This window comes from Sorex fumeus, unplaced genomic scaffold, assembly GCF_029834395.1.
Source record: "Sorex fumeus unplaced genomic scaffold, SorFum_2.1 ptg000013l, whole genome shotgun sequence".
In the NCBI taxonomy this organism is placed as follows: domain Eukaryota; kingdom Metazoa; phylum Chordata; class Mammalia; order Eulipotyphla; family Soricidae; genus Sorex; species Sorex fumeus.
Window position 1 is genome coordinate 4,510,425 of NW_026606070.1, and position 25,249 is coordinate 4,535,673.

The window sequence follows — 25,249 nt, forward strand, 5'->3', positions numbered from 1 at the left end:
ATGTCTGCACTTTATGGAGCGCACGTTGAGAAGAGGCAGAGCCAGCTACAAAGGCCTGTGACAGGGTGATGGTCAGGGGCGTGGGGAGCCAGCCCAGAGGGCTGGAGGCCCCGACTTAGATCCCAGCACTGGACACACTGGGGGCCGGAACCGCGGTGGCCCCTGGCTGAGCCAAGAGAAACAGAGGCTGACGTGTAACTGGTGCTTCAGGAGGAAGGCAGCGGTGTTTTCAGAGTGAAACAGGCAGCACGGGCTACTGGGGAGAAAGTGCCTTCAAAGGAAAATGCAGTGCCAACTGGAGCACAGCGAGTGCAGTGAAGTGAAGGGGTGAGGGGTTGTGGGGAGCATGGGGGCAGGCTGCAGGGCAGGGTCAGGACGGAGAAAGTCCTTGTAGGTATCGAGTCCGGGGTCTGCTTTCCCCCGTGAGACACACAGGGGCTTCAGGACGAAAGGCGCTTCTCATCCTGGGCCTTGGCTCGATTCTGGGCTGACTCCCCTGCCGTGCTCCCCGCTGGCTCCTGGTGCCTCAGACCTGGGGGGCCCAAGCAGGAGCCTCCCCCATCGGTCCCATACCCATGAAGCATCATCGGAGGAAGCTGTGACGCAAAAGATGTAGCAGCCGCCACACAGAGGATCGGGCTCTCACAGCAGCTGCAAGTGGGGGACGATTTAGGAACTGCAATCCTCTTTCATTCATTCTACGCCCATTTGCCTTAAGAGGCAGAGGGAAGCTGTCCCGCTAAGCCCTTTCTGATTTCAGTCCAAACGCCAGCACTTCACCGTGGTGCTGGAGCGTTGCAACATGGAACTCTAACCCTCCCAACCCTCCCTTGAACCAAGGCAGCAGCAGATTCCGTGCATTTGTGAATGATGCTGCTTGCAGCAGCCCGTTGTCAACCACTACCCTCTCGAGTCCAGACACTGACAAACTACACTTTCTCAGAAGGTCCCCTTACCTGTAAGTCTCAAATATTCCCTTAAGCATGTCGTATGCTTAAGATCTAAAACACCAACACGGAGTCCAAACTCTACCCAGCCTCTGTGGTTCTCCGCACGGTAGTGAGACTGTACTTGCTGAACTTCAATTTTTTTTCTACTGCTTCACAAATTCCAAGATTATACACTGTTAAAAACTATAACCTTTGAGGCTAAACTAAAACAAAACTAAACCGCAAAGAAGGCAAAAAATGCTACACCTGAATGGTTTCACTTGACTTCACAGATCCTTAGAAATTAACACGTGGATTAGGTCACAGGGTTAGTCGGAAAGCAATAAAGTACCCAAAGACAGTCTCCTCATTCTAACCCTGTCCCATCAGCACAAAACCCAGAGAGAATCTAAAGTGGCTACACACTTACTAAGATCCTTATTCTAAAATAGTAAGACTTACAAACAAACAGACCCTTTTTTTTCCTGTTTCTAGGGCAGTTCACCTGGGCAAAGAATTAGAACGCAGAGGTGCGCCTCAGAAGTGGGAGGTAGAGGCTGGAGCGATAGCACAGCCGGTAGGGCGTTTGTCTTGCACGCAGCCAACCTGGGTTCGATTCCCAGCATCCCATATGGTCCCCTGAGCACCGCCAGGAGTAATTCCTGAGTGCAGAGCCAGGAGGAACCCCTGTGTATCGCTGGGTGAGACCCAAAAAGAAAAAAAAAGTGTGGGGGGTAGAGGAATAATCACTCTGGTGGCAGATGTGGTAACTATACCCCATCCCAACACACTCCTGCAAACCAGAGTCCCATTAAATATAAATTAAGAGAGCCAGAGCGATAGCACAGCAGGTAGGGCATTTGCCTTGCATGTGGCCGACCCGGGTTCGATCCCCGGCATCCCATATGGTCCAGGAGTAATTCCTGAGTGCGGAGCCAGGAGTGACCCCTGAGCATCGCTGGGTGTGACCCAAAAGGAAATAATTATTTAATTAGACGTGACAAAACAAATACATAGGAACTTGGTGGGCCCCTGGTACTGAGCAGGAGGTCTGAAGAAGACCCCTAGGCTTTGGAGGAAGTGAGCAAGAGAAAGAAGATGGTGCAGCAGAGGCTGGGGACAGCCGTGACCCCGTGCCTGGCAGTGTCAAGGCACACCTGGGCAGACAGCCCTTCTGAGGACTGTGCATCACAGGACCAGCTATGTCTCCTGACACAGCCAAATTCCCCTGGGGGCAGGCAGAGGATAGGGTGTCCAGTGAAGAGAGCAGTTAAGGGGTGGACGGACCTGACTGCTGGAGTTTAATTCCCAGACACCCTCTCACGGGTCAGGTAGAAAGAAGACTGGGACAATCTGCCAGGAAACTAATGCCCTTTCGGGCCTCTGCTGGCTTCATCAGGGCATGTACCTCTGCATTCTATATTAAAAGTTTTAAAAGTGAACATAATCCTTGACTAAGCAATTTCATTTTTAAAACTGGACCCTAAGGAATTGTAAATGAGAAATGTAAGCTACAAAGAAAAATGTTCAATGCAGACTTGTTTTTAATTATGAAAAGTTTAGAACAAGGGGCTGGGGAGATGCTTCACAGGATTGGGGTGCAGCAAAAAATTGTTATAGTTGGTAAGATTTGGAGTCGAGCATCTTCCACCCAGATCCTCCAAATTCCAGTAGGCGGGGGTCACACCCACCAACTGGCCCCCTGGCGCCGTGTAATTCCATCAGCGGCCAAGGCTCAGAGACTATAAAAACCAGCTCCCGGAAACGCGCGACATCTTATTATGACATCTCATTATCTCATTCCTACTTTGGACAAACTTGCAGGCTATCGAATGTATCCTGCCCACAGGGCAGAGTCTGGCAAACTCCCCGTGGCCTACCAAATATGCCAAATACCAGTAACAATGATGGGTCTCATTCTCCTAAAGAGCCGTGAATATAATCTCAGGGCTAGGATGAAAGAGACGTTACTGGGGCCTGCTCGAGGCAATCGACGATTAACAGGATGATGATGATGATGATGATGGTAAGAATTATGAAAACTTTGCTTTGAATCTATCTATATTAAATATGGTAATCTAAATTAAACATCGGAAACCCTTAGTGTCCATTTCCTAATCTAAAGAAGTATCTCTCAGGCTTCAGGCTGGTAGTATAATAAAATAAATGTGTAGTAAAAATTTAGTAAGTCACACCAATTTATATTTATAAGTATCAAAGAAAAAATGAAATCACAGGGTGTCACAAGTAGAAATGGAAAGAACTGCTTCCTAAAATTTTTGTAGTACTTAAAATATACATTTGTCTATGAAATGCAGTGCAAAATAACTCCTGTCAGTCATGGAAGTGGGATAAATACTACATTATACCAATATTTATAGCTACACATACAAAACTGCATAAAATTTTACATTTATTTTGCTACTGGAATTTTTTGTTTACTTGATTTTTTTTTTGTACTTGATTTTTTAAAAAAATTTTATTAGTGAAACACCATGAGGTACAGTTGTAGACTTACAAATTTTTGTGCTTGGGTTTCAATTATGCAATGATCAAATACCTATCCCTCCACCAGTGCCCATTTTCCACCGCCATGGATCCCAGTATCCCTCCCTCCCCCCCATCCCCCCCACACCCCCCATCCCACACTGCCTCTGTGGCAGGGCATTCCCTTTTGTTCTCTCTCTCCTTTTGGGTGTTGTGGTTTGCAAAAGAGGCACTGAGTGGCAATCATGTTTGGTCTATAGTTGATTTTTTTAAATGTTGACAAAAGCCACAACTGTTGACAAAATTCTAGAGCTGGGCTTAGATAGATAGCAAAGCTCCAATATCAAAACTGATTAAGTTAAAATCTATTCTTTTAATGTGAAAATTGTTCTATTTCACTGCGGGTTTGTTAAGCCCTTATCTAAGTATTTACCAAGCTCTGCTGATAACTGCACCCTCTATTTCATTCTCCTCGTATGCTGGCTTGAGCTGGCCTCCTGTTCCTTTCCCATCCGACCTGGCGTGCTCCTGCTGGGATGTCAGGATTGACCAACTAGGAGCTGTCCAGAGACTTCAGGACTCGTGGGCTGGGCCAGGGAGTGGACATGGAGGTGTCTGCAGGAGGGGGGGCTTCCAGGGCTTCTAGAAGTTCGGGGATGAGGGCAGGCTGCCTGCCCCCACTCTGAGAAGACCCCTGAGTTATCAGCCTGGGCACCTGAAATTTTTCATAGTTCGGTGTCTCTGTGGGGAGTATGAATAAAGCGGAGAAGGTGAGCCTTTAGCATGGCCTTAGTGGTGGGGTCTGGATGTGGGACCAGGCCAGTGACCCTCCCAAGGGCAGCCCAAGGACATCCCCCCAGAGTTTTCAGCCAGGCAGACTGGTGCGTCTGTGAATTTCAGCGCCTTGGCAAGAAGTGTCTTTTCAGAAATTCAGTCAAGATTCGGGAGAGTTGGGCCGCTAGTATAAATTCCGTGATTTATGTTGTGAAAGCATACCACGGAGGAGAAGGTAAAATTAGCTGAAATTCAGTGACTAAGTATTCCGAAGTATAGCAAACATGAAATGGAAAAGGGTCGTGAGGCCTTGGGCAAGGAGGCCTTGCACAAAAATGGCATCAAAAGAAAAGTTACCTATTTCTGCCTGGCATTTGAATAATAGGGATCAGCGACCACGGCATTTTCTTTATTAGATGTTCTGATATCAGAAAAGGCAATGGAGCGGGGAATGGATGACTGGCTTCAGCCATCTGACAGCCTGGGGAGGGAATCCCAAGTATGCATCTTAACTAGCTCTGGAACCTTTACTAGTTAACCTCGCAGACTCGGTTTTCTCAGACGTCAGAGATTTAGAGTCTTAGACGAACGTACCTCAAACCCTTAGCTTCATGCCAACGCAAAACAGCAACAAAAAGCATGTCTCTTCTTTCACAGCTCCGAAACTTACACAAGTTAAATGGTCCCTACATGGGTGGGAAAGGCTTTCATCCCAGCTTATCTCTGCGACCATCTATATTCACCTTCGTCCAAACGTACCTTGAAGATAAGCCAGACAGAGCCTTCTTGAGGATCTCCGGCGTTCTATCCGCGGAGGGTGGGATTTCTGGAATATCAGAGTCTGTTCTGGAATCCAAATCCCCATATCGGTCATCAATGTCTGTTTCCTAGCATTAAAAGGAGAAGAAAATTACTTTTGCAAAGCAGAAAATAAAGCAAGTGCGTGCCAAACGCACTTCACTCTTGCTCTGTGTGTCCGATCTGTTGCATAACTTGAAACAAAGAACACACTATTAATTTATCTTAAATATCAAACTACTGTAATACTTCCTTATTAGTGGTTCTTTGTCTGTGCTAAAACCTACGACTGTTTCAGGAATTAATTTACACAAAAGGACACGAGCCACTCCTGTATTATTTAAGTCAGAAATTAGCCACAGGAACCAGAGATTTGGGGCAGACAGAGGCGTTCTCTGCAGGCTGGAGAACATGATTCTCGGGTGGGAGGCACAGACTCAACACCTGATTCCTCAACATCCAGGCTAGGGAGGAAGGGGGCTGCTGAAGAATCAAATGTTTATTATGAAACGACTTGAGTGAGAAAACAAGATGCAAACTTCCTTCAGACTCTGATCAATTATGCACAATCCTTTGTTTCATTTGGGCACGATCTGTATCAACAAGAACAGAGGTCGGAGAGAGCGTACAGAGATTAAGACACTCTCCCTCACCTTGCAGAGCCAACCCTGCTTCTACATATGGTCCCCCGAGCACCAAGAGGAACGACACGTCAGCACAGAGCCAGGAGTAAGCCTTGAGCCCTACTGGATATGGTGCCCAAACACACACACACACACACACACACACACACACACACACACACACACACACCAGCTCTTTTTTACTTAAGTGTTGCTGTAACCTTGGTTAATATCTATCAGGAGGCAAAGAACCCGGGCATCCATGCTTTAAACATGAACCAAATTGAGTTCTTAGGGCAAAGAGATCTCTCAAAGGGCTGGACACATCCTTTGCACGCTGGGGCCCTGGACGGGATCCCTGTCACTCCCCGTGGCAACACGGGGACCGACGGTCAGAGCAATGAGCTGGCAGAGCCCCTGAGAGCAAGGCTGCATACGGCTGTCAAAACAAATATTTACTCTCTTCTCGGTAAACACCAAAAAGTGAAACTGTTTGCTTAGCGAGTAACTGTATTTTGTTGTTTTGTTTGTGGAGGCCACACCCGGCAGTGCTCAGGGCTTCCCCCTGGCTCTGCACTCAGGAGTCACTCCTGACAGGGTTCAGGGGACCACATGGGGTGCTGGGGATTGAACCAGGGTCAGCTGTGCCAAGGCAAATGCCTTTCCTACCACACGATCGCTCCAGCCCCTCAAGTTAACTTTTGTGTATGGCAGAATGTGGTGGGTAACTTTCATTCTCTTGCATGTGACTATTCGGTTTTCCCATTACAGTTTATGCAGAGACTGTTGTGTCCTCTTGGTATATTCTCACCTTCTTTACGGAAATTGACAATATACACAATGGTTTGTTTCTGGGTTTTTTGATGTTAGACTGATGTTAGTCTGTTTTTATGCTCAAACCATAGTTGATTGCCATACTCTGTAGGCTAGCTTGAACTAGGGAACCATGATGCCTCCGTTTTGTTCTTTCTCAAGATTGCTTCAGTTAGTCGGGGTCTTTGTGATACCATATAGGTATTCACATTATCCGTTCTACTTCTATGGAAAACTGCCATTGGGATTTTGACAGGAGAGCACACCAAATCTATGGTAGTACAGACTCGAACCTGGATAGTAGAGGCAGTTAGCAATACTGTTTCTTCTGTGAGCATACACCATCTCTCCACTGGATTGTGACTTCTTTCATGAATATCTTACACTTATCAATGTGTATTGATCACTCCCATCGTTCAATTTAATTTTAAGTATTTTTAATCTTTTTGATGTCATGAGGGCTGGAGCGATAGCATAGCGGATAGGGCGTTTGCCTTGCACTCGGCGGACCCGGGTTCAATTCCTTCGCCCCTCTCGGAGAGCCCGGCAAGCTACCCAGAGTATCTCGCCCACATGGCAAAGCCTGGCAAGCTACCCATGACGTATTTGATATGCCAAACACAGGAACAAGTCTCACAATGGAGACATTACTGGGCCCGCTTGAGCAAATCGATGAACAATGGGAGGACAGTGCTACAGTGCTACCAGTGATGTCACCTGGTCCAAGATTTTTGCTTGCTGGAAACTTTATGATCACTGATACATCTTTATACTATTATTTAGAATTTCTAATTATAATTAAATTTTGGAAGACAGTACATTTCTAAGAACTTGTTTACTTATTCTCAGTTGCTCAATTTATATATGATTTTAATGGTAATCTCTCATGGTCCTCTGCATTTTTGTAATACAAGTTGCAATGTTTTCTCTTTTTTTTCCTTCTTTTTTCTTTTAATAATATAGGAGTACTGCTAATTTTTGTAATGTTTCCTCTTTAGTTGCTTATTTTGTATAATATTCCCTTTCGGTTTTTGTGTGTTCAGCTGAAAATTTGCCAATTTTAGTTTTTAATAATTTTTTCATTGTATTGATATTTTTTTATTTCATGTCAACAATTTTTGCTTTTCCCTTACTTCTACTAACTTTGACTTTCACTTGTTCTTCTTCTTCAAGTTCTTTTGGGTATGAAGTTAGATTGCTGGAGATTGCCCGGTTCTTGATCACTCTTTTTTAAATTTAATTTTGTCTTTATAAAGTTGTTCGCAATAGTTCATTACTGATAATATTCAAACACGAATCCCACCATCCTGTTGCACCTTCCCACCACCAAAAGAGGAAAGTGTGTGAAGATTGTTGTATTTCATCCTGGAGCCATTGAAGCCCTTGTATAAGAGACTACAAGCATGTATATGAAACCCAAACAAATAAGTGCTACTCTTGGTCCACCACTGGACTAGACTATAAGAGGTCGTGTGGCTGCACTTGCAGCCGTGCACTCCAGGACATTCTGTGTTGCTCTCACGTGGGAGCTCTATCTCATAGTCTCTGGACCTTGGCCGTTGATGAGATTACATGGCGCCGGGAAAGTTTGTGGGTGTGACTGCCAAGCTACTGGAAAACTGGGGGTCTGGGGGGGGGGGGAGGAGGCCCAGTCCTGTTTTGAGCGAGCTTGGAGATGGCAGTCACAGGTCCCTTATACCTGGGTTTTTCTGCAGGTTCCCTCATAGGTGAGGCTCAACCAACCCTATCGAGAGTGGCCTTGAGCATGGCTGTGTGGTTGGGTTCTGGAAGTTTTCGGATGCCGGGGTTCTGCTGGGGTGGGGAGGGAAACTCAACCCAGCGCCCTCAGAGCTGCCGTGGTGAAGAAAGCGTGGCATGTTCTAAAGTCAGGATGTTCTATGTATCACTCTTACCTCTTGAAAGTGCTTTTGCCGTAGCCCTTAAGCTTTGGTACATTACAGATCCATGTTAGTTGAATTCATTCATTTATATTTTAAAGAATTTCTCTCTTTAACAGATGACTGGTTAAAAAAACTTTGGTACTTCTACACAATGGAGTACTATGTAGCTGTTAGAAAAGATGAAATTCATGAAATTTGTATACAAGTGGTACTACATGGAAAGTATCAGAGGGACTGATAAAAAGAGAGGGACAGACATAGAAAGATTGCATTCATCTGGAGAATATAAAGTAACAAAATAGGAGACTAACACCCAAGAGTAGCCGAGATAAGTACCAGGAGGTTTACTCCATGGCCTGGAGGCCAGCCGTGCACGTTAGGGGAAAAGGCAGCTCAGATAGAGAAGGGAGCACCAAATAAAGGGTGTTGGGAGGATCCTCCCAGGATGGGAGAAGCATGCTGAGAATAGATATAGACTGAACATGATTGCCACTCAAAGCCTCTTTTGCAAACCACAGCACCCAAAAGGAGAGAGAGAACAAAAGGGAATGCCCTGCCACAGAGGCAGGGTGGGATGGGGAAACGGAGGGTGGGAGGGATACTGGGATCAGTGGTGGTGGAGAATGGGCACTGGTGGAGGGATGGGTACTTGATCATTGTATAACTGAAACCCAAGCACAAAAATTTGTAAGTCTACAACTGTACCTCATGGTGTTTCACTAATAAAAATTTTAAAAAGTAATTAAAAAAAAAAGAATTTCTCTCTTTACTTTTTGGTTGACCCTTGGTTGTACAATAGCATATCTTATTAGGAAAAAAATTTAACTTGGGATTCTATTATTTATAATATTAAAATGGTACTTTTATATACCCATCATTCCAATATTACACCTATCACCAAAGTGCCTACATTGCTCCACCAATGTCCCAAAGTATCCTTCAATTTATTTGGGTTGTTTCTATATCTTGGCTATCGTACTAGTGTTGAAATGATCATAGGTGTGTATATATCCTTTCAAATTAATGTTTTCGTCTTTGAAGAGGCAGATGCCAAGAAATGGTATTGCTGGGTCATATGGGAGACCAACTCTTACTTTTCTGAGAAATATCCATGCTGCTCTCCACAGAGACCGAACCAGCGGGCATTCCCTTCAACAGTAAATTTTTCTTTCTCTTCTCGTTTCCTTTCTCACCACATCCCCACCAATCCCTATTACTTCTAGACTTCTCCATATATGGAATCATCACTGATACGGGTTATAGCCTTGTTTTGATTTGCATTTTCCTAATAATTAAGTAACGATGACCATTTTTTCCCTATGCCTCCTAGCCACCTGCATGATTTCTTGGGGGGAAGTGTCTGTTCATCTATTCTACTTTTTGATGGGGCTGTTGGATTCTCGTTGTGGTTCAACTTTGTGAGTGCTTCATAAATCTTGGTTATTAGTCATCTATCTGATTTACAGCGTGCAAATATTTTCTCCCATTCCATAGGGTTTCTGTTTATTTTCGGCTGAGGAAAATATTTTTAAATTTGATGTAGTCACATTTATTTTTGCTTCTGTTGTCTTTGCTTTTGTGATCTGCCTGTTGGAGACACCCCTGACAGCCATTTCCTGCAGAGTTCTGCCTATGTTTCCCTCAATGTATTTTATGGATTCTGTTCTAACCTCGAGATCCTTCATTCATTCTGCATTGAATTTCACGAGTGGTAGGAGAAAATGGTTTCATGTTTTTCCCAAGTGGCAATCCAGTCTTCTCAACCCCGTTTGCTCAACAGAGTTTCCTTGTTCCTCTTCAGGTATCTGGCTCCTCGGTTCAGATTAACTGCTGTGAATCTGAGGGTTTATCTCAGAACTCAGTTCTGTTCCATTGGTCTATGGGTCTTTCATTCCAGTACCACACAGCTTGGGTTCTTACAGTTTTGGAGAATAATTCAAGGTTGGTAAATGCTCCAACTTCTTTTGTCTTAGAATTCCTTTGTCTATTCAGGAGTTTTATGGCACAAATTTTAATTAAAAAAAAAACAGCCTTGGGAGAGCTTTAAGTCTATTCATAAAGCAATAAACTTCTGTTTACTGCTTATTTAACAATATGAAACAAATGTGTCGTTATACCAAATGACAACTGAAACAAGTATGTTGAATTCCTACTAACACTGGGCGTCAGCTCAACCTACGCCAATTAGGGAGAGACACTGGCCAATGAAGCATCAGCCATGCCAATAGCTCTTTGATCCGGAACACTGGGACCCTAAGCCTCTCCCTTCCTCATCCCCTCTCTCTGCCCTTTCCCTTCTTCTCTTCCTTCCTTCCTTCCTTCCTTCCTTCCTTCCTTCCTTCCGTCCTTCCTTCCTTCCTTCCTTCCGTCCTTCCTTCCTTCCTTCCTTCCTTCCTTCCTTCCTTCCTTTTCCCCCTCCTTTTCCTTTTTTAAGAAAATTTTTAAATTTTCTTTTCATAAAGTTGTTCACAATAATTGATCCCATTCAATATTTCAACACCAACCCCACCATCATGACACCTTCCCACCACCATTATTTCGAAGTTTCCCACCACCACTCAAGCCTGCCCACAGGCAGATGCTAGATCATTTATTTTGCCTTGCTTGTTATGAATAGTAGATGTCTGTAAGGGTCTATTCTCACAGTGATTAAACAAAAAAGCCAAAAAAAAAAAAGAAGCATGAGATAGCATACACCCGCACACTCCTGGGCCCCCTTCTTTTTCTTCCTTCCTTTCTTTTTTTCTTTTTCACCCTTCCCTTACCCCCACTTAACCCTCCCCTCTGTTCCTTTTCCGTCCCTACCCTACTTTACTCCATAGTATGGGGGGGGGGGGGTGTCCATGGCAGTGACTAATGGAAGTTACTGCATATGCAATATCACCCTCTTGCAGAAAAAGCAATAGGCTAGGAATCAGGAATTATAAGTACTGATTCCACTTCAACCATCATTTCAAATTTATCCATTTCACACCGTAAAGCAGGTCAAAGGGTAAAGCACGAATACCACAGAATCCCAATCTTTGCCTTCCCCATTTATAAAAAGAATTCAGAGTGAAATCTAAACAACACTCTCCTAAACAATGAAACTTCAAAAATAAAAATTCTTATTTATTTATTTTCAGGCAGGGTTATTGGGGGGAGGGGGATAATCAGGGATGCCAGGTGACTGCTGCTAGGCCGCTCTTGAAACAGTAACACTTTCCACAAGGCACTTTAGAACTAGGCTGGCAGTAACAGTAACAATGTGCTACAACATGATCAAGAAACAAGTCCAGCTTTTATTTTTATGTTATGAATAGTAGCTTTTAAAAAAAAAACTTATAGGGGCTGGAGCCATAGCATAGCGGGCAGGGCGTTTGCCCTGCAAGCCCCCGACTGGGGTTGATTCCCAGCATCCCATATGGTCCCCTGAGCATCCCCAGGGGTAATTCCTGAGTGAGTGAGCCAGGAGTAAGCCCTGTGCAACACCGGGTGTGACCCTACCAATAAATAAATAATTAATTTAAAAAATTTTTATATACCTTATTTTAAAAAATTTTTAATAAAAGAACTGTGGTTTACAAAGTTATTGAAAGTTGAGTTTTAGGCATACAGTATTTCAACACCACCAATGTCATCTTCCCTCTACCAGTGCTCCCACCCCAACCCCCCGCCCCGTCCACTTGACAGGCACCTTCCAGAGTTCCAGTGGTCACAGCTTAGATCTCATGTCTTCAGCGTTGTTGAGTCTGTGTTTAGATATACGACCGTACTCCTTCCCCATACCTTCAGTACAACTGAAGCCCTGGTGCCTGCTCACCCATTACTCTTGTTCTCTTCTTCCCTGGATATTTTTTTTTTTTGCCTTCTGCTCCCTACACACTGGGGCGAAGGGTGATCTGGGTCCCCCCCCTTCTACTGCAATCCATCTCCTCTCTCAATGCCACAGATGAGTGAGATCATCCTGTGTCTGCCTCTCTCCTGGCTTCCTTCACTCAGCCTGCTATCTCCCAGCCCTAACTAGGCAGCGGCAACCTGCACGATTTCTTCAGTCCTTGTTGTGACCTGGCATTCCATCGCATTTCTAGATAGCCCATCTTCATAATCGCGAATGGTACAATGCCTTAGTGCGGGGGCGAGAAGCTCTCTTCTGCCACGGCATAGTTAAAACACCTGTAGGCTACCCAACACGGGGGAGAAGCCCAGGGTCAGTGAGCAGCGCCAGACTCAGCCAGACTAGGCTGAGCCGTCTAGGCCTGCAGGCGAAATGTTCTGCAGCCCTGCCTTGGAGAAGCAATCAACAGGCTTAACGTTTAACTAGATTTCTCCTATTTCATCCGAATAACAAAAGAAGAAAGGGAAATTCTAAGTCGTGACTTTCTGGAGCAATGTGGCTCAACCACTCTGAAATTAGTAGTAGGGAATCCTTGTTTTTCTGGACTTGGTAAGAGGATCCTGTTAAGTCACTACCAGGGGGGAAAGGATGCGATTGACACCAGGACACCAAGGGGGAGAAACACAAGAGATGGATCAGAGTCCCTAGATCCCATGCATGCCCCTGATGGTGTTTCAAACGCTTCAGAAAATCAAATCGGGGGCTTCTTCCGAACCCCACACCCGAAGTTGATCTTCCATGGCCACAGTCTCCACTAGAACACTGATCACTCCCCACGCCCTGGCGCTCTCGCTCCCAACACGCAAAGTGACCTGGGAGCATCACCTGATGGTCAACAAGAGTCAACAGCCCTCCGTCTCTGCTACACCCAGACTGCTGCCTTGTCTGCATATCAGACTCCGAAAAAGAAGACATGACCTAAAACCGTTCACGGTGACTGGTCATATCAGAAATGGCTACTGGTGGAATGCTTGCAAGTTCGGTTTTTTTTTTTTCCTTTTTGGGTCACACCCGGCGATGCACAGGGGTTACTCCTGGCTCTGCACTCAGGAAATCACTCCTGGCGGTTCTCGGGGGACCATATGGGATACTGGGAATCGAACCCGGGTTGGTCGCAAGCAAGGCAAATGACCTCCCCGCTATACTATCACTCTGGCCCTAAGCCTGCAAAAGTTCTTGAGCCAACCCAGAGTGACTTCCGAGCCTTCCATCCGACCCTCCTCTCTCACCCTGGCCCACCCTCCCCTCCTGGCTGGGCCCCGGCCCCTCTCAGAGCACTCCAGTTTCTCTCCCCGGTCTAGTCCTGTCTGATTCATTTCCCCTGGCACAGCCCGAGGGATCTTTCTGGACTCTAAAGCCCGTCTTATCAATCCCTGCCTGAATCCACCAGGATGAAGTCCAACTACTCAAACTCCGTGTTGCTTTTTTTTCAAACTCCTTTTCTCGAGTCCCCACTCCCCCTCCTCCTCCCCCCATGGAACCCTGCTCTCCACACCCCAATAACAAGCCACACCCCTAGCTTCCCACAGTGCGACTCTCTCCTGCGCCACAGTGTCTGTTCTGGGCACAAAGCGAACACTGTCCGGGCTTCCCACACACCAGCTCACATGCTAACGTGCCCATTCCCGACAGATACTCCCTCACCCCCTGCGCTGGGCTCCCGTGTCACTGCCGGTGGAAACATTATCCCTGAACCCAGACCAACCCCCCCCCCCCACCGCCAAGCCCCCATTAGCGGCTCTTCAAATTGTGTGTCCGCAAGTTCTCTAACTCCACTTATCAGCAGATACTGAAAACTATTCGCTTGCGTGTCTGTGCTTCCAGGAGCCCAGAAGCTCTGGGAAGAGAGGAAACACCATGTGTGGGTCTATTCTCGAATCCCCTGAGGCCAGCAGCGGGTCGGACGCACTGGCTGGTGTGGTTGCCATGACATAAAAACATGCTGAATGAGTGTGAAGATTCATGCTGACATTGAAGATGAAATTGAGAAGTACTCATGTGTTCCTGCCAGCTGAACTCTTTCATTGGAAGGCAGGGAGTGAGTGCGTCCTGCTGGGATTACCCCCATCCCGGTGGTTCTCAGGGGACCATACACGATGCCTGGGATCAAACCCTGGTCAGCGGCAAGTGAAACCAGCGCCTTACGCTCTGTTCCCTCTTTCCAGCCAACACCTCAGCAGTCTTGGGCCTCTGCCGCACACGTGTAGAATGAGGACTCCTGCCCACAGAAGAGTAGTAGTAGAACCACTCTTTTCCAAATAAAAAACTATAATGAAAAGATACAGGGCGAACGAGGTTCGAAGAAGGTACAATTGTTTCTCTAGGACCCATAAACCTATATCCGAGAGTGAAAATGCACCCCGGGGCCGGAGCAATAGCACAGCGGGTAGGGCGTTTGCTTTGCATGCGGCCAACCTGGGTTCGATCCCTTGCATCCCATTTGGTCCCCCAAGCACGGCCAGGAGTAATTCCTGAACACAGAGCCAGGAGTAACCCCTGAGCATCGCTGGGTGTGACCCAAAAAGCAAAAAAAAAAAATGCACCCCCAAAATTTTGATTTTTCAATTGTTTGTTTGGGGGCCACACCCCTGCGGTGCTCAGGGCTTCCTCCAGGTTCTAACCTCAAGAATCATTCCTGGTGGTGCTCCGGGGGCCCTATGGGAACCCACAGATCAAACTCAGGTCAACTGCATGGAAGGCAAGTGCCCTGCACAAGGGAGTCTGGACATGGCCCAGAAATCGAAAGCAAAAGCACACTGCAGACACAATTAATTTTATCCTCACCTTACCACAGATAAGAAAATAACCTCCGTCTATTGATTAAAAAACAAAATGTAGGCTCAGCAAGAATCGGTGTCCACACATACGCAACTCTAACTGATAAAGCTAGGGTCTGAAGCTGTGGGTGGGAGGGGGGGAGAGACTAAATCCGCAAATCCCTCCCTAAAGGAGAGACGGACCCACGCACGGCCCAGAAACATCACGACAGGCTTATTCCTCCTCTGCTCGAAATACAGCGGGTGACTCTCCTTTCCCTGAAATTCTAGGCGAGAATTCAGTTTGTGCAACCTGTCTGTGCCAGACGCGGCGGGACCCACACCTGGGTTTCCTGTTGCCCGGCAGTGCAGCCCTCCCTCGGCCTGGCCAGGCCTGCCAGCCTCAGCCTCTCCTCACTCCAACCCTGAAGCCCCTCAGGGGGTCTGCCCCCGCCGGCCACGCCGCTCTCCACATCTTCCTTTTCCCTTTCCTGTGTGTGTGTGTGTGTGTGTGTGTGTGTCGGGATGAAATGCAGGCAGGGCAAATGCTCTACCTCTGCGCTGCCCATCCGCCTCACCGCTTCTCACCAACCCGAAAAGGCCACCCACGGTAATAAAACCCTCTCTGGGCAAGGCTTCTTCCGCGCAACCTGCTCTCAGTCTTCCCTAAGAGTCTGGTTCATTCTCATCTTTCCCCCAGGGCCTCGCCCTTCTGTATTACACACCAAAATCTTACCGTGTCTTGAGAGTTTTGTGAATGCGAGAGCTGAATTCGAAATTGGAAATAAGAACTCTAAGTGCAAAAAAGCAAAACAAACAAACAAACAAAAAATCCATGGGATAATTAAAAAACTTAGAAAACGGAATTTTATTCAAATATGAAACAACGCTAGGATCACACATTTATATTTCACACAGGTTACGCTGACACTGGGCTTGCCAAAGAGATCTCACTTTTTCAGGGCTCAAAGAAAATACTTTCAGCTTTTGCTCCCACGTGCAGACAAAAATCAAATCTACAAGCTAAGAATGACTTTCAGCCTGTCTCCCTGGATACGGTCTACACTGGGTGGATACGTTTGGATTCCCATCTGGGTACATGGGAACGGAGAGAGCGATTTCGAATAAGCACTTCGGGGGGAAAAAGATCGGCACATTCCGTGCATGAATTATTTGCCGATAAGGAAATTACTTGCCGGGGCACGGGGAGACAGCTCAAAGGGCTGGAGCCACGAGCTTTATAGACGGGATTCAACCCCCAGCAACGCCTGGCCCCCAGCGCGCCAAGCACTGCCAGGGCAGAGCCCAAAACAGGAAAGGAAATTTGCATTAATTTTCAAGATATGACAAACGGGGCAGCCTGAATGATAACTCAACCAGCTGTAGCACATGCGACGCACACAGGCCAGCCATGTTCACGGGACCCCCAGGAGTGACACCCCCCCCACCCAGTAGGAAGCAGTCTCTGGGCACCTCTGGGTGTGGCCACCACATGCATCTACCGGCTCCCAACACCCATCCCAGAGCTGTGACAAGGATACTATGATCCCACAGGAGAGTGTGTTTATGAGATAACTCAGTGGGCTAAGCACATCATCAGCACAGAGTGGGACGGAGTTTAATACTCAGCACCACAGAGCTGTGGGAGCTATGCCAGGAGTGAGCCCGGAGGAGAGAGCAGGTGAGAGCCCAGGGGTAATACCAGGTATGTCCCCCCAAAAAACAACAATGAAAGACGGAGGAAGTGAAAACGGATCAGGAAAGCTGCAACTTGTTTTTTTCGTTTTTTTTTTTGTTTTTGTTGTTTATGTTTTTTTTTTCTTTTTGGGTCACACCCAGAGATGCTCAGAGGTTACTCCTGGCTCTGCATCCAGGAATTACTCCTGGTGGTGCTCAGGGGACCAGATGGGATGCCGGGGATGGAACCTGGTTGGCGACCTGCAAGGCAAACACTCTCCCGGCTCTACTGTCATGGCCCCAGTTGCAACTTGTTTTCTAGTGATTTACCTACAAAGTATCTTCATAAAACCTATTTGGTAGGAAAAAGCGAATTCAGCGGTATTTCGGTTGTTTAACTGCAGGATGCTAATCACTGCACAAGCCTTTTAACAGTTCTATCTTATTAAACAGTTCTCCAGTGAAGGGCTCGGGGAAATCAGAGCTAATCAAAATACAGTTGGGCGTGCAAACAAGTAATGCTATCAAAAGAAGAAGAGTGCTGAATAGAACATCAAGTTGATGTTCCTGCCTAGAGCTGGAGGTCTTCGTGTTCCTTGCAGCACGAGCCTTTTGTATAGATTTCACATCCATTATCGGAGTACAAACGCCTGCCACCCACTCGCAGAGTAATCGATGCTGACCTCGGTATGAATGGTGTCCCGTGCGCATTCGAAACCTCAAGCCAAAAGCACTCTGTGTATATACCACAGCAGATGGGTGGAAAGAAAACGACAACGAAAACCCTGAAAGAGACACGTGCGGCGATGTCCTCTAGCAATGGCGATGTTCGCCCATCACGGTGCAATGTCAAGCTCGGGACGGACAGGACAACTGGACTGTTTTCAAATAACCTGCCTGGCATAGGCCAGTGGCAAAGAGCCCCATCCCCACGGACACAGTGCTTGGTCCCACCTAGGCCGGCCAGACATGCTTTATCAGCCTTACGTAAAGCCCTTCTATCGCCGCATTTGTCCTGGCAAACATGGGCCTTGCAAACAAGAAAGGCAATAGCACTTCCCGAATGACCATTATTTCCAGCTATCACTCTTCACCCAACCCAGCCGACTGGGGCCCGGTGCCCTCCAGCACATTCCAATCTTATATTTTGGAAACTTCCAAGTTTGATGTCCTCAGCAAACGAACACTCAGTGACCTGCCATGCACAATAAACTTGGACCTCTCCCGGTGGATGAGGGAGTAAGTGAACAGCCAGGAAGATAAGGCGGCTGGACCTCGGGAGGGGGCACCATGCGATGGGATGTTGGAGAAATGAGTCGCTCCCCCTCCTGGCCTCACGTCCAGACGTGACATCATTCACACCTAGAGGGTCCTAAAACATCTCCCCCTGGAAGGAAGGAAAGGGTAAACAGGCACAGAATAAAAATGACTCACTTCTCTTCCTAAGCCATCATAAATGAAAGTACTTTTTTGCCAGACTTAAATCCGAGTGCCTAGGATCAAGTGACTTACGGGTCTTGAGTCAAAAGTTCCTAGCAGGTCAGGGGCCAGGGAGACAGCGCGAGGTACGGGGGACACACTTCGTATGTGAGCATCCCGCGTGGGATCCCCAGCACCACACGGTCCCACAAGCACCACCAGGAGCACTGTCCTGGGAGAAGCCATCACCAGCGGGGGCACCAAGTCAAAAGCAGCAACGGTGGTGGGACTGGCATAGGAATATTGAACAGAACAAATCATCGTGAACAACTTTATACAATAAACAATTTTTTTAAAGGCTCTAGCCAGATTCAAGAAGACTAAATTCCTTCGAAAATCACACACATCGGTAGCAGTAAAATATTCAGTAAAGATTTTCACTTTAGAATGATTCAGAGTCACACAGGAATTTTTCCTTTACAATTTTTTTTTTTTTTAGTATAAGTCTTCTTCTTGTCGAAGACTTAGGAGAAACCCCCCCTCTGAAGACTGTGTGACCAGAGGAAAGACTTTTAGGTTTGAAAACCTCAGTTTTCTCCAGGGTGGGGACTACGGCTACTTCCCTTAGTAGGTGATTGTTAAGAATCTCTAACACTGTATAGAAGTGTATTTTGCACACTATTTGCACAAAAAAATAAAGAAGTTATTTTACATGAACACATTCTCTTCATCCCTGTAGGTCTAGTCCTTAATCCAAGACATTCGCATATTCTACAATTAGCTGTGGAGCAAATAGCTCTGAGCGCTACCAGGAGTGAACCCTGAGCACAGAGTCCAACCATCACTGGGTGGGACCCTGCAAGAAAACAAAACGAAAAGAATGTATGCAATTTTTTTTCTTTTTTGGGTCACAACGGGTGGTGCTCAGGGGTTACTCCTGGGCTTCACTCAAGAATTACTCCTGGAGGATGTTAGGAGATCATATGGGATGCTGGGGATCAAACCCCAGTTGGCTGTGTGCAAGGCAAACACCCTACCCGCTGTACTATTGCTCCAGCCCCCATATATGTAAATTCTTAAATGACCTATTTTTTAAAAAAATGGATTGAGACCTGTATTTTTGGGGACCAAGTACAGAACAGTTAAAGGAAAACAAAACACACAAAAACCTCGGTTTATATTTAACTGTGCCATCCATGAAGAAGCATGTGAAAACACCTATATGAAGAATACTCAGGGGACCTGACAGAGGGTAGGAGCTTGCCTTGTATGTGACCAACCCAGGTTTGAGTCTGGACCCCACATATGCTCGCCAAAGCCCCACAAAAAGCAAGCCCTGAGCACCACTGAGTGTAGCCAGAAAGATAATTTAGTGGAAAAGGCATTTGCCCTCCATGGGGTCAACCTGGGTCTGATCTCTGCCACCACATATGGTCCTGTGAGCACCGTCAGGGGTGATTCCTGAGTGCAGGGCCAGGGTGAGCCCTGAATACCACGGGGTGTGGCCCCAAAACTAAAACCCAAGAGAATAGTCATATAATGTACGCATATGCCACACGTTTTCTTTACAAGATAATTTGCTAGACAGTTACTTTAAGTTGTCCCACTTTCCTCCACTACATATGTGACAAAATTCTGTCTGCCTTAAATTAAAAAAAAAAAGTCCACTGCGTACATGCATTCAAAGCTGGAGAGAGTTGGTAACAATTTACGATAAAACTTCCCAAAACATTAAAAAAAAAAAGTTTAACGTCAAAACAGCTTAAAGTCAAGCTCATTAGTCACATGGACAACTTCAGGAATTTCAGAATACCTGGGGATTTCTGAATACCTGGAGTGCCGGGGGCTAGCCTGGCTCTGTGCTCAGGGGGTCTGTGCTCTGCCAAGGATAAACCAAGGATGGCTGCATGCAAGGCTGGTGCTTCACCATTGTGCAGTTTCTCCAGCTCATGCCAAACACAGTAACAACAAAATCTCCAATGGAGACGTTACTGGGCCCGCTCGAGCAAATCGATGATCAACGGGAGGGCCTTTATTATTTATTATTTATTTAAGGGGCCGCTCAAGCAATGCTCAAAAGGACCCTATGGGGGGCTGGAGAGATAGCACAGCGGGTAGGGCGCTTGCCTTGCACGCGGCCGACCCGGGTTCGATTCCCAGCATCCCATATGGTCCCCTGAGCACTGCCACCCCTGTGCACCACCAGGTGTGACCCAAAAAGCAAAAAAAAAAAAGGGACCCTATGGCCAGTCAATTCAAAGGGCCAAAGCTGTAGTTGGAGGGGGAAGGGGAGGGGCAGAAGGGAAGGAGGGGGAAGGGGAGACTGAATGCAGAGCCGGGGTTTGAACTCAGGTCCTGGAACATGCCAAACATGTGGCCTCGGCCACTGAGGATTTCCCCCGTCTCTGCACATTCTAAAGAGCTGGAAAACGTCCTCCCTTGTTCCTACACAGCCTGGGACCCAGGCGGAAACGACACCATCCATAATCCAACTGTCATCTTTAGCATAACTTCACGTTTTTCTCCCAGACTCCTGAGAGACACATCAACTCCTCAAGAAGGTAGTAGTAGCACCAACAGGTTTCCTAAGAACCTGCCCCCAAAGCCTGTCCTAGTGACAGCAACCACCCCCAAATGCTCCTCAATCAATCCTGCTTGGGATTGACTGACCCTTCCTACCCATGTGCCACTCCTCCTGAAGCCCAATCTGACCCTTGCCGCCCACGTCTCTGCTCGTCCCGCCAGGCTTCCACTTCCCTGCAATCCAGCCTTTTCTGGGCTCTTTCCACACAATTTCATCTTTGTTCTAAGTGTGAACATCTTCCCAAGCTCCTTGTTGTGTTATCTTCCCTTTTCAGGCCAGCCAGACACCTCCGAGGCCAAAGGGAAAAGGGAGTGAGGCTTGACGTGAAGCCGATGCCAGGATGCTCGATCCTTGGCTCACACTGGTCGTCCCCAGAGTGGCAAGAGGTCCGTCCTGAACACTCCTGAGCAGGGTGGAGCGCAAACCCCCAACCCGAGCCACCCCGAATTGAACATTCTGTAAATAACAAATGTGTTGTCTGGAGAGAGAGAGAGAGAGAGAGAGAGAGAGAGAGAGAGAGAGAGAGAGAGAGAGAGAGAGAGAGAGAGAGAGAGCGCGCGCACAGGGTCAGGGCATTGGTATAGGGTGCAACCAACCTCACCTGACCCCCGGCACAGTGACCCCTGAGCACTGCTGGGGCAACCCCTGAGCTGGGAGCCACGAGCAGCCTTTGAGCACCACTAGAGCTGGACCTATAGCATAGCGGGTAGGGCATTTGCCTTGCACGCGGCCGGCATGGCTGACCCAGGTTCGATTCCTCCGCCCCTCTTGGAGAGCCCCGTAAGCTACCAAGAGTATCTCGCCTGCATGGCAAAGGCTGGCAAGCTCCCCGTGACGTATTCGATATGCCAAACACAGTGACAAGAAGTCTCACAATGGAGACGTTACTGGGCCCGCTTGAGCAAATCGATGAACAACGGGAGGACAGCTACAGCTACAGGTTTGGGTCAAGCACTCCCTCTGCTCCTTCGAAACTGACGTCTCCAGCCCTGAGCCGCCCATCACCCCTAGGTCCACCCACCTCTCTCTTCTGGAAACTAACACATCCAGTTTACCCAGCATCTGGCGATTTTTGCTTTCCCCTTGACCCAAAGTTGGGTTGAAATGTGCCTCCCAGTGGGCCCCTCTTTGCTCTTCCTCTGATTTCTCCAGCTTGGTCCCACGGGCGTTTTCTGAACGACCGGCCCTTTCTCACACTGCTCCCCACCCCCACTAGGCTCACTCTGGGCCCCTCATCCTCTGCAGTGGCAGCGACTAGCTGTGCTCTGATTTCTACGTGGTAGCACCTCTGTCCCTCCTCAGACGCCTTCACCGACTGCTGCCAGGGTCTCTGTAGAACCAAACCTGCGGCTTCTCTGCTAGCCCCTTCCCCAGACTCACCTCACCCCATCCAAAGGAACCGTTTAGGGTCCTGTTTGGGTTTAGACCCACACTGGGCTGTGCTCGGGGCTTACTCCTGGCTCTGCACTCAAGGATCACTCCTAGCTGGGCTCAGGGGACCATATGCAGTGCCGGAGATGGAACTCGGGTGGGCCGCATGCCAGGTTTACCCATCGGACTATGGTACAACGCTCAGGGGCCTGGCCTCTCCAGCCAATCTCTATTCCCAGTGCCTAGAACACAGTCTCAGGAGAGTCCCACAAGCCCTGTGTTTATAAATGTCCTTCCCCAACACCTGTCCACCCGCTAAGTCCTCCTAGTGGAACACTTTTCACACACAGTATAAATCTTCAGGCCCCAAACAAGGAGAATGCCACGTTAAACACCACCACTGTAAAAAGAACTACAAAATGGCACGGCAGTGTACCATAAACAGCAGAATATAATACACTTCCTCCATGCCTCACATTAATTCCCCCAAAGGGTTGCCTTTATGCAACTTGAAACAGAAAAAAAAAAAAAAAGCACTGAAAGAACTTAAATGGACCAAATAGTCTGCAGTCCCCGGCTTCCAAACTGGTTTAAAATAGCCCCTGACCTGGAAATCCAGGTACACTCACATATACAGTCTGATAAGGACACGCAGAGGATACGCCTCAATGTCTTACAAGATCTGTAAGATCTCTTTGTGGTAACTCGAAGAGGCAGAGCAATATTTTGCACCCAGTTTGAAAGACCTCAACCTTCTCTAAGAAATGCGAACAGAACACTTCACCTGTCACCAGGCTTACTCTCAGAAAACAAAAGCCAGCGAGCGAGCTATGTATTCGTGACAAACAATGGCACAGTGTTAATAAACAATCAGTGAGGTAACCCAGTCACAGAGAGCAAGTCAAACCAAACCACGGGCAGTACTTTGCATTTCAAACATACTCAGATGTTCAGAAACTAAATTAATTCAAAAGTTGGGTTATACATGGCTTCCTGGACATATTTTCTCCTATTAAAAGCTTGTTAGCTCCTTTGAGTTAAGGAAGCCAACTTGGAGACGTTATTTCCTTAATTCCAGACTATACCACTGCTAAAACAAAACAAATCCCAACCTAATTAATTCTATTTTCGGTCTAGTTTCCAAGGCAGTTTTTATGACTATTCTCAGCCCACCGTTTCTAGCTGCGTAATCTCAGTCTTCAGACGCTAGGAACTGTTATACTTCATGTACTTCCTGACACATATGTTTTTATCACAGACTCCGCTTTGTTCCACGTGCTAATCATGTTCCTCACCACCATCATCCCCCCAGATATTTCATTCTATTGCTTCTAAAGTTTCAGTGCTAAGATCAGTTAAAAGGATCATTTCCTGGGCCAGAGAGATACAGTACAGCAGGCAGGGCACTTGCTGGCACGCAGCTGACCCAGGTTCAAGCCCCCCAGGCCTGCCAGGTGTGACCCCCAAACCAAGAATAAGAATAAAAAGTCATGGCATGATATTCTGTGCTATTTGTTTAAACCAGTGAAACCAGTGCCTTGTAACCGATTAAATCAAGTCCATTCACATCCAGTTTTAGGCGGAACCCTTGGTAAATCAAGTAAGTGTCAGGCAGACTCCACAACCCAAAGAAAGGGAATCAGGAAACAGGTTCTCGTTCCAAAGGCCCCTGACTTGACCTTGGGCAATAATCCACGATACTTCGTCATGCAAACAGCGATTATCAGCTACAACAACAAAAAAAAAAAAAAAAAAAAAAAGAAAGAAAGAAAGAAAAGAAAGAAGAAGGAAAAAAAAGAAACCACCAAACCAAAACTTCCAGGAATAACCTAAGCGCCTCAATCACCTACAATAAACTTTTATAAACCTGGGCTGTAAAGCAATCTCGTCTCTGACCTACTACCTTAAACCGTCCAGTCCTAAAGGTTAGCAACTGCGTGTAAAGTTGTTTAGGTTTGGGGTATTATTTTTTTCCCCCCTTCAATTTTTCTATTTCCACCGCTGCTCCCACCAAAAGCACGAACACTGATCTAAGCAGAGCGGTGGGCTGCATCTACTTTTCTCTTCTTCAACGTAAGATACGGAGGGAAAATAAAATAAAAATAATAATAAGTCCTCCGGAGATGAACGATGCGGGTGCGCGGCGGGCTAGGTCGCTCCGGCGTGTCACGTGGGGGACAGTCTCGGACCCGCATCACCTCCACGCCGGGTGGACGCCCGGGGCCGGGGTCCAGTGGGCGGGGCGGCGGGCGCGGGGGTGGGGGTCCCCCGTCTTAAGTTCGGGCCGGAGCTAAGTTGGCGGCTGCGTGGGGCCGATCGCGGGGCGCAGAGCTACGGCGGCGGCCGTGGGAGACGCGGGCGCGACCGGGCCGGGTCCCGGGGAGCGGCCGGGCGCGGGCAGGACCCCCGACCCCACGCCCCCCGACCCCCGCTTACTTACTTTGTCGCTGGTGCTCTCGGTTTCGTGGTCGCCGCCCGCCGCCTCGCCCTCGCGGGGCGGAGCGGGGGGTCCCCCGGGCCCGGGGCAGCCTCCGCGGTGCCGCAGCTCCAGCATGTCCCGCTCCCGCGCGGAGCCCCCAAAACCCACCCACCCACCCCCCCAAAAAAAAAACCGAGCTGCGCGCGGGGTCCCGGCGCCCCGCCGGCCGCGCACTCCCCGTCGGGCACCGGCGCCGCCCGCCGGGTCACCCCCAAAACGGCATCAACGAGCGGGCGCTCGAGGCCGCCTGCAGCGCGCCGGGAGCCGGGCGGGCGGGCGCGGCGGGGCGGAGGGGGCGCGGGCCGCCCGTTGCCAGGTGCGCGGCTCCACGCACAGGCCCAGGTAGGAGGCGGCGCGAGTGGCGGGGGCGCAGCGCGGGGCGCCCCTCCGCCCCCTCCGCCCCGCCGCCCCGCCTCCCGAGTCGCCGGGTCGCCGCCCCGCCCCGCCCCGCCCCGCCTGCCGCACACCTCGCGCCCCGCGCCCGGTCACGCGCCGCCGACCCCGCCCCCGCCCCGCCCCCGCCCCGCCCCCCACTCGGCCCTCGCGCTGCGCCACGGGGCCGAGGCCACGCCCCAGACACGCCCCTGCCCCGCCCCTCGCGCTGCACCGCGAGCCCGGAGCCCCCGCCCTCGCCACGCCCCCTCGCCACGCCCCTCGCGCTGCAGTGCGGCTCCGCGGGCCCCGCCCCCGTGACGTCACAGGCCGGCCCCGCCCCGCAGGCAGGAGCGCGTACACGCACAGACTTACACATACACGCGCGC

The 25,249-nt window shown here is 48.5% G+C and overlaps 1 protein-coding gene across 1 annotated transcript in view; it reads right to left on the bottom strand.

Annotated features, from left to right (window-relative positions):
* The window catches only part of CDS1 (CDP-diacylglycerol synthase 1), a 63,076-nt gene extending 38,483 nt beyond the window's left edge, over positions 1 to 24,593 (bottom strand). The window contains exons 1-2 of the mRNA XM_056111273.1: positions 24,450 to 24,593; positions 4,950 to 5,077 (exon numbers count right to left, since the gene is read on the bottom strand). Coding sequence (XP_055967248.1) covers positions 4,950 to 5,077; positions 24,450 to 24,563 — 242 coding nt within the window. The 5' untranslated portion in view covers positions 24,564 to 24,593. The remainder of the gene's footprint in view (positions 1 to 4,949; positions 5,078 to 24,449) is intronic.
* Positions 24,594 to 25,249: the final 656 nt, after the last annotated feature.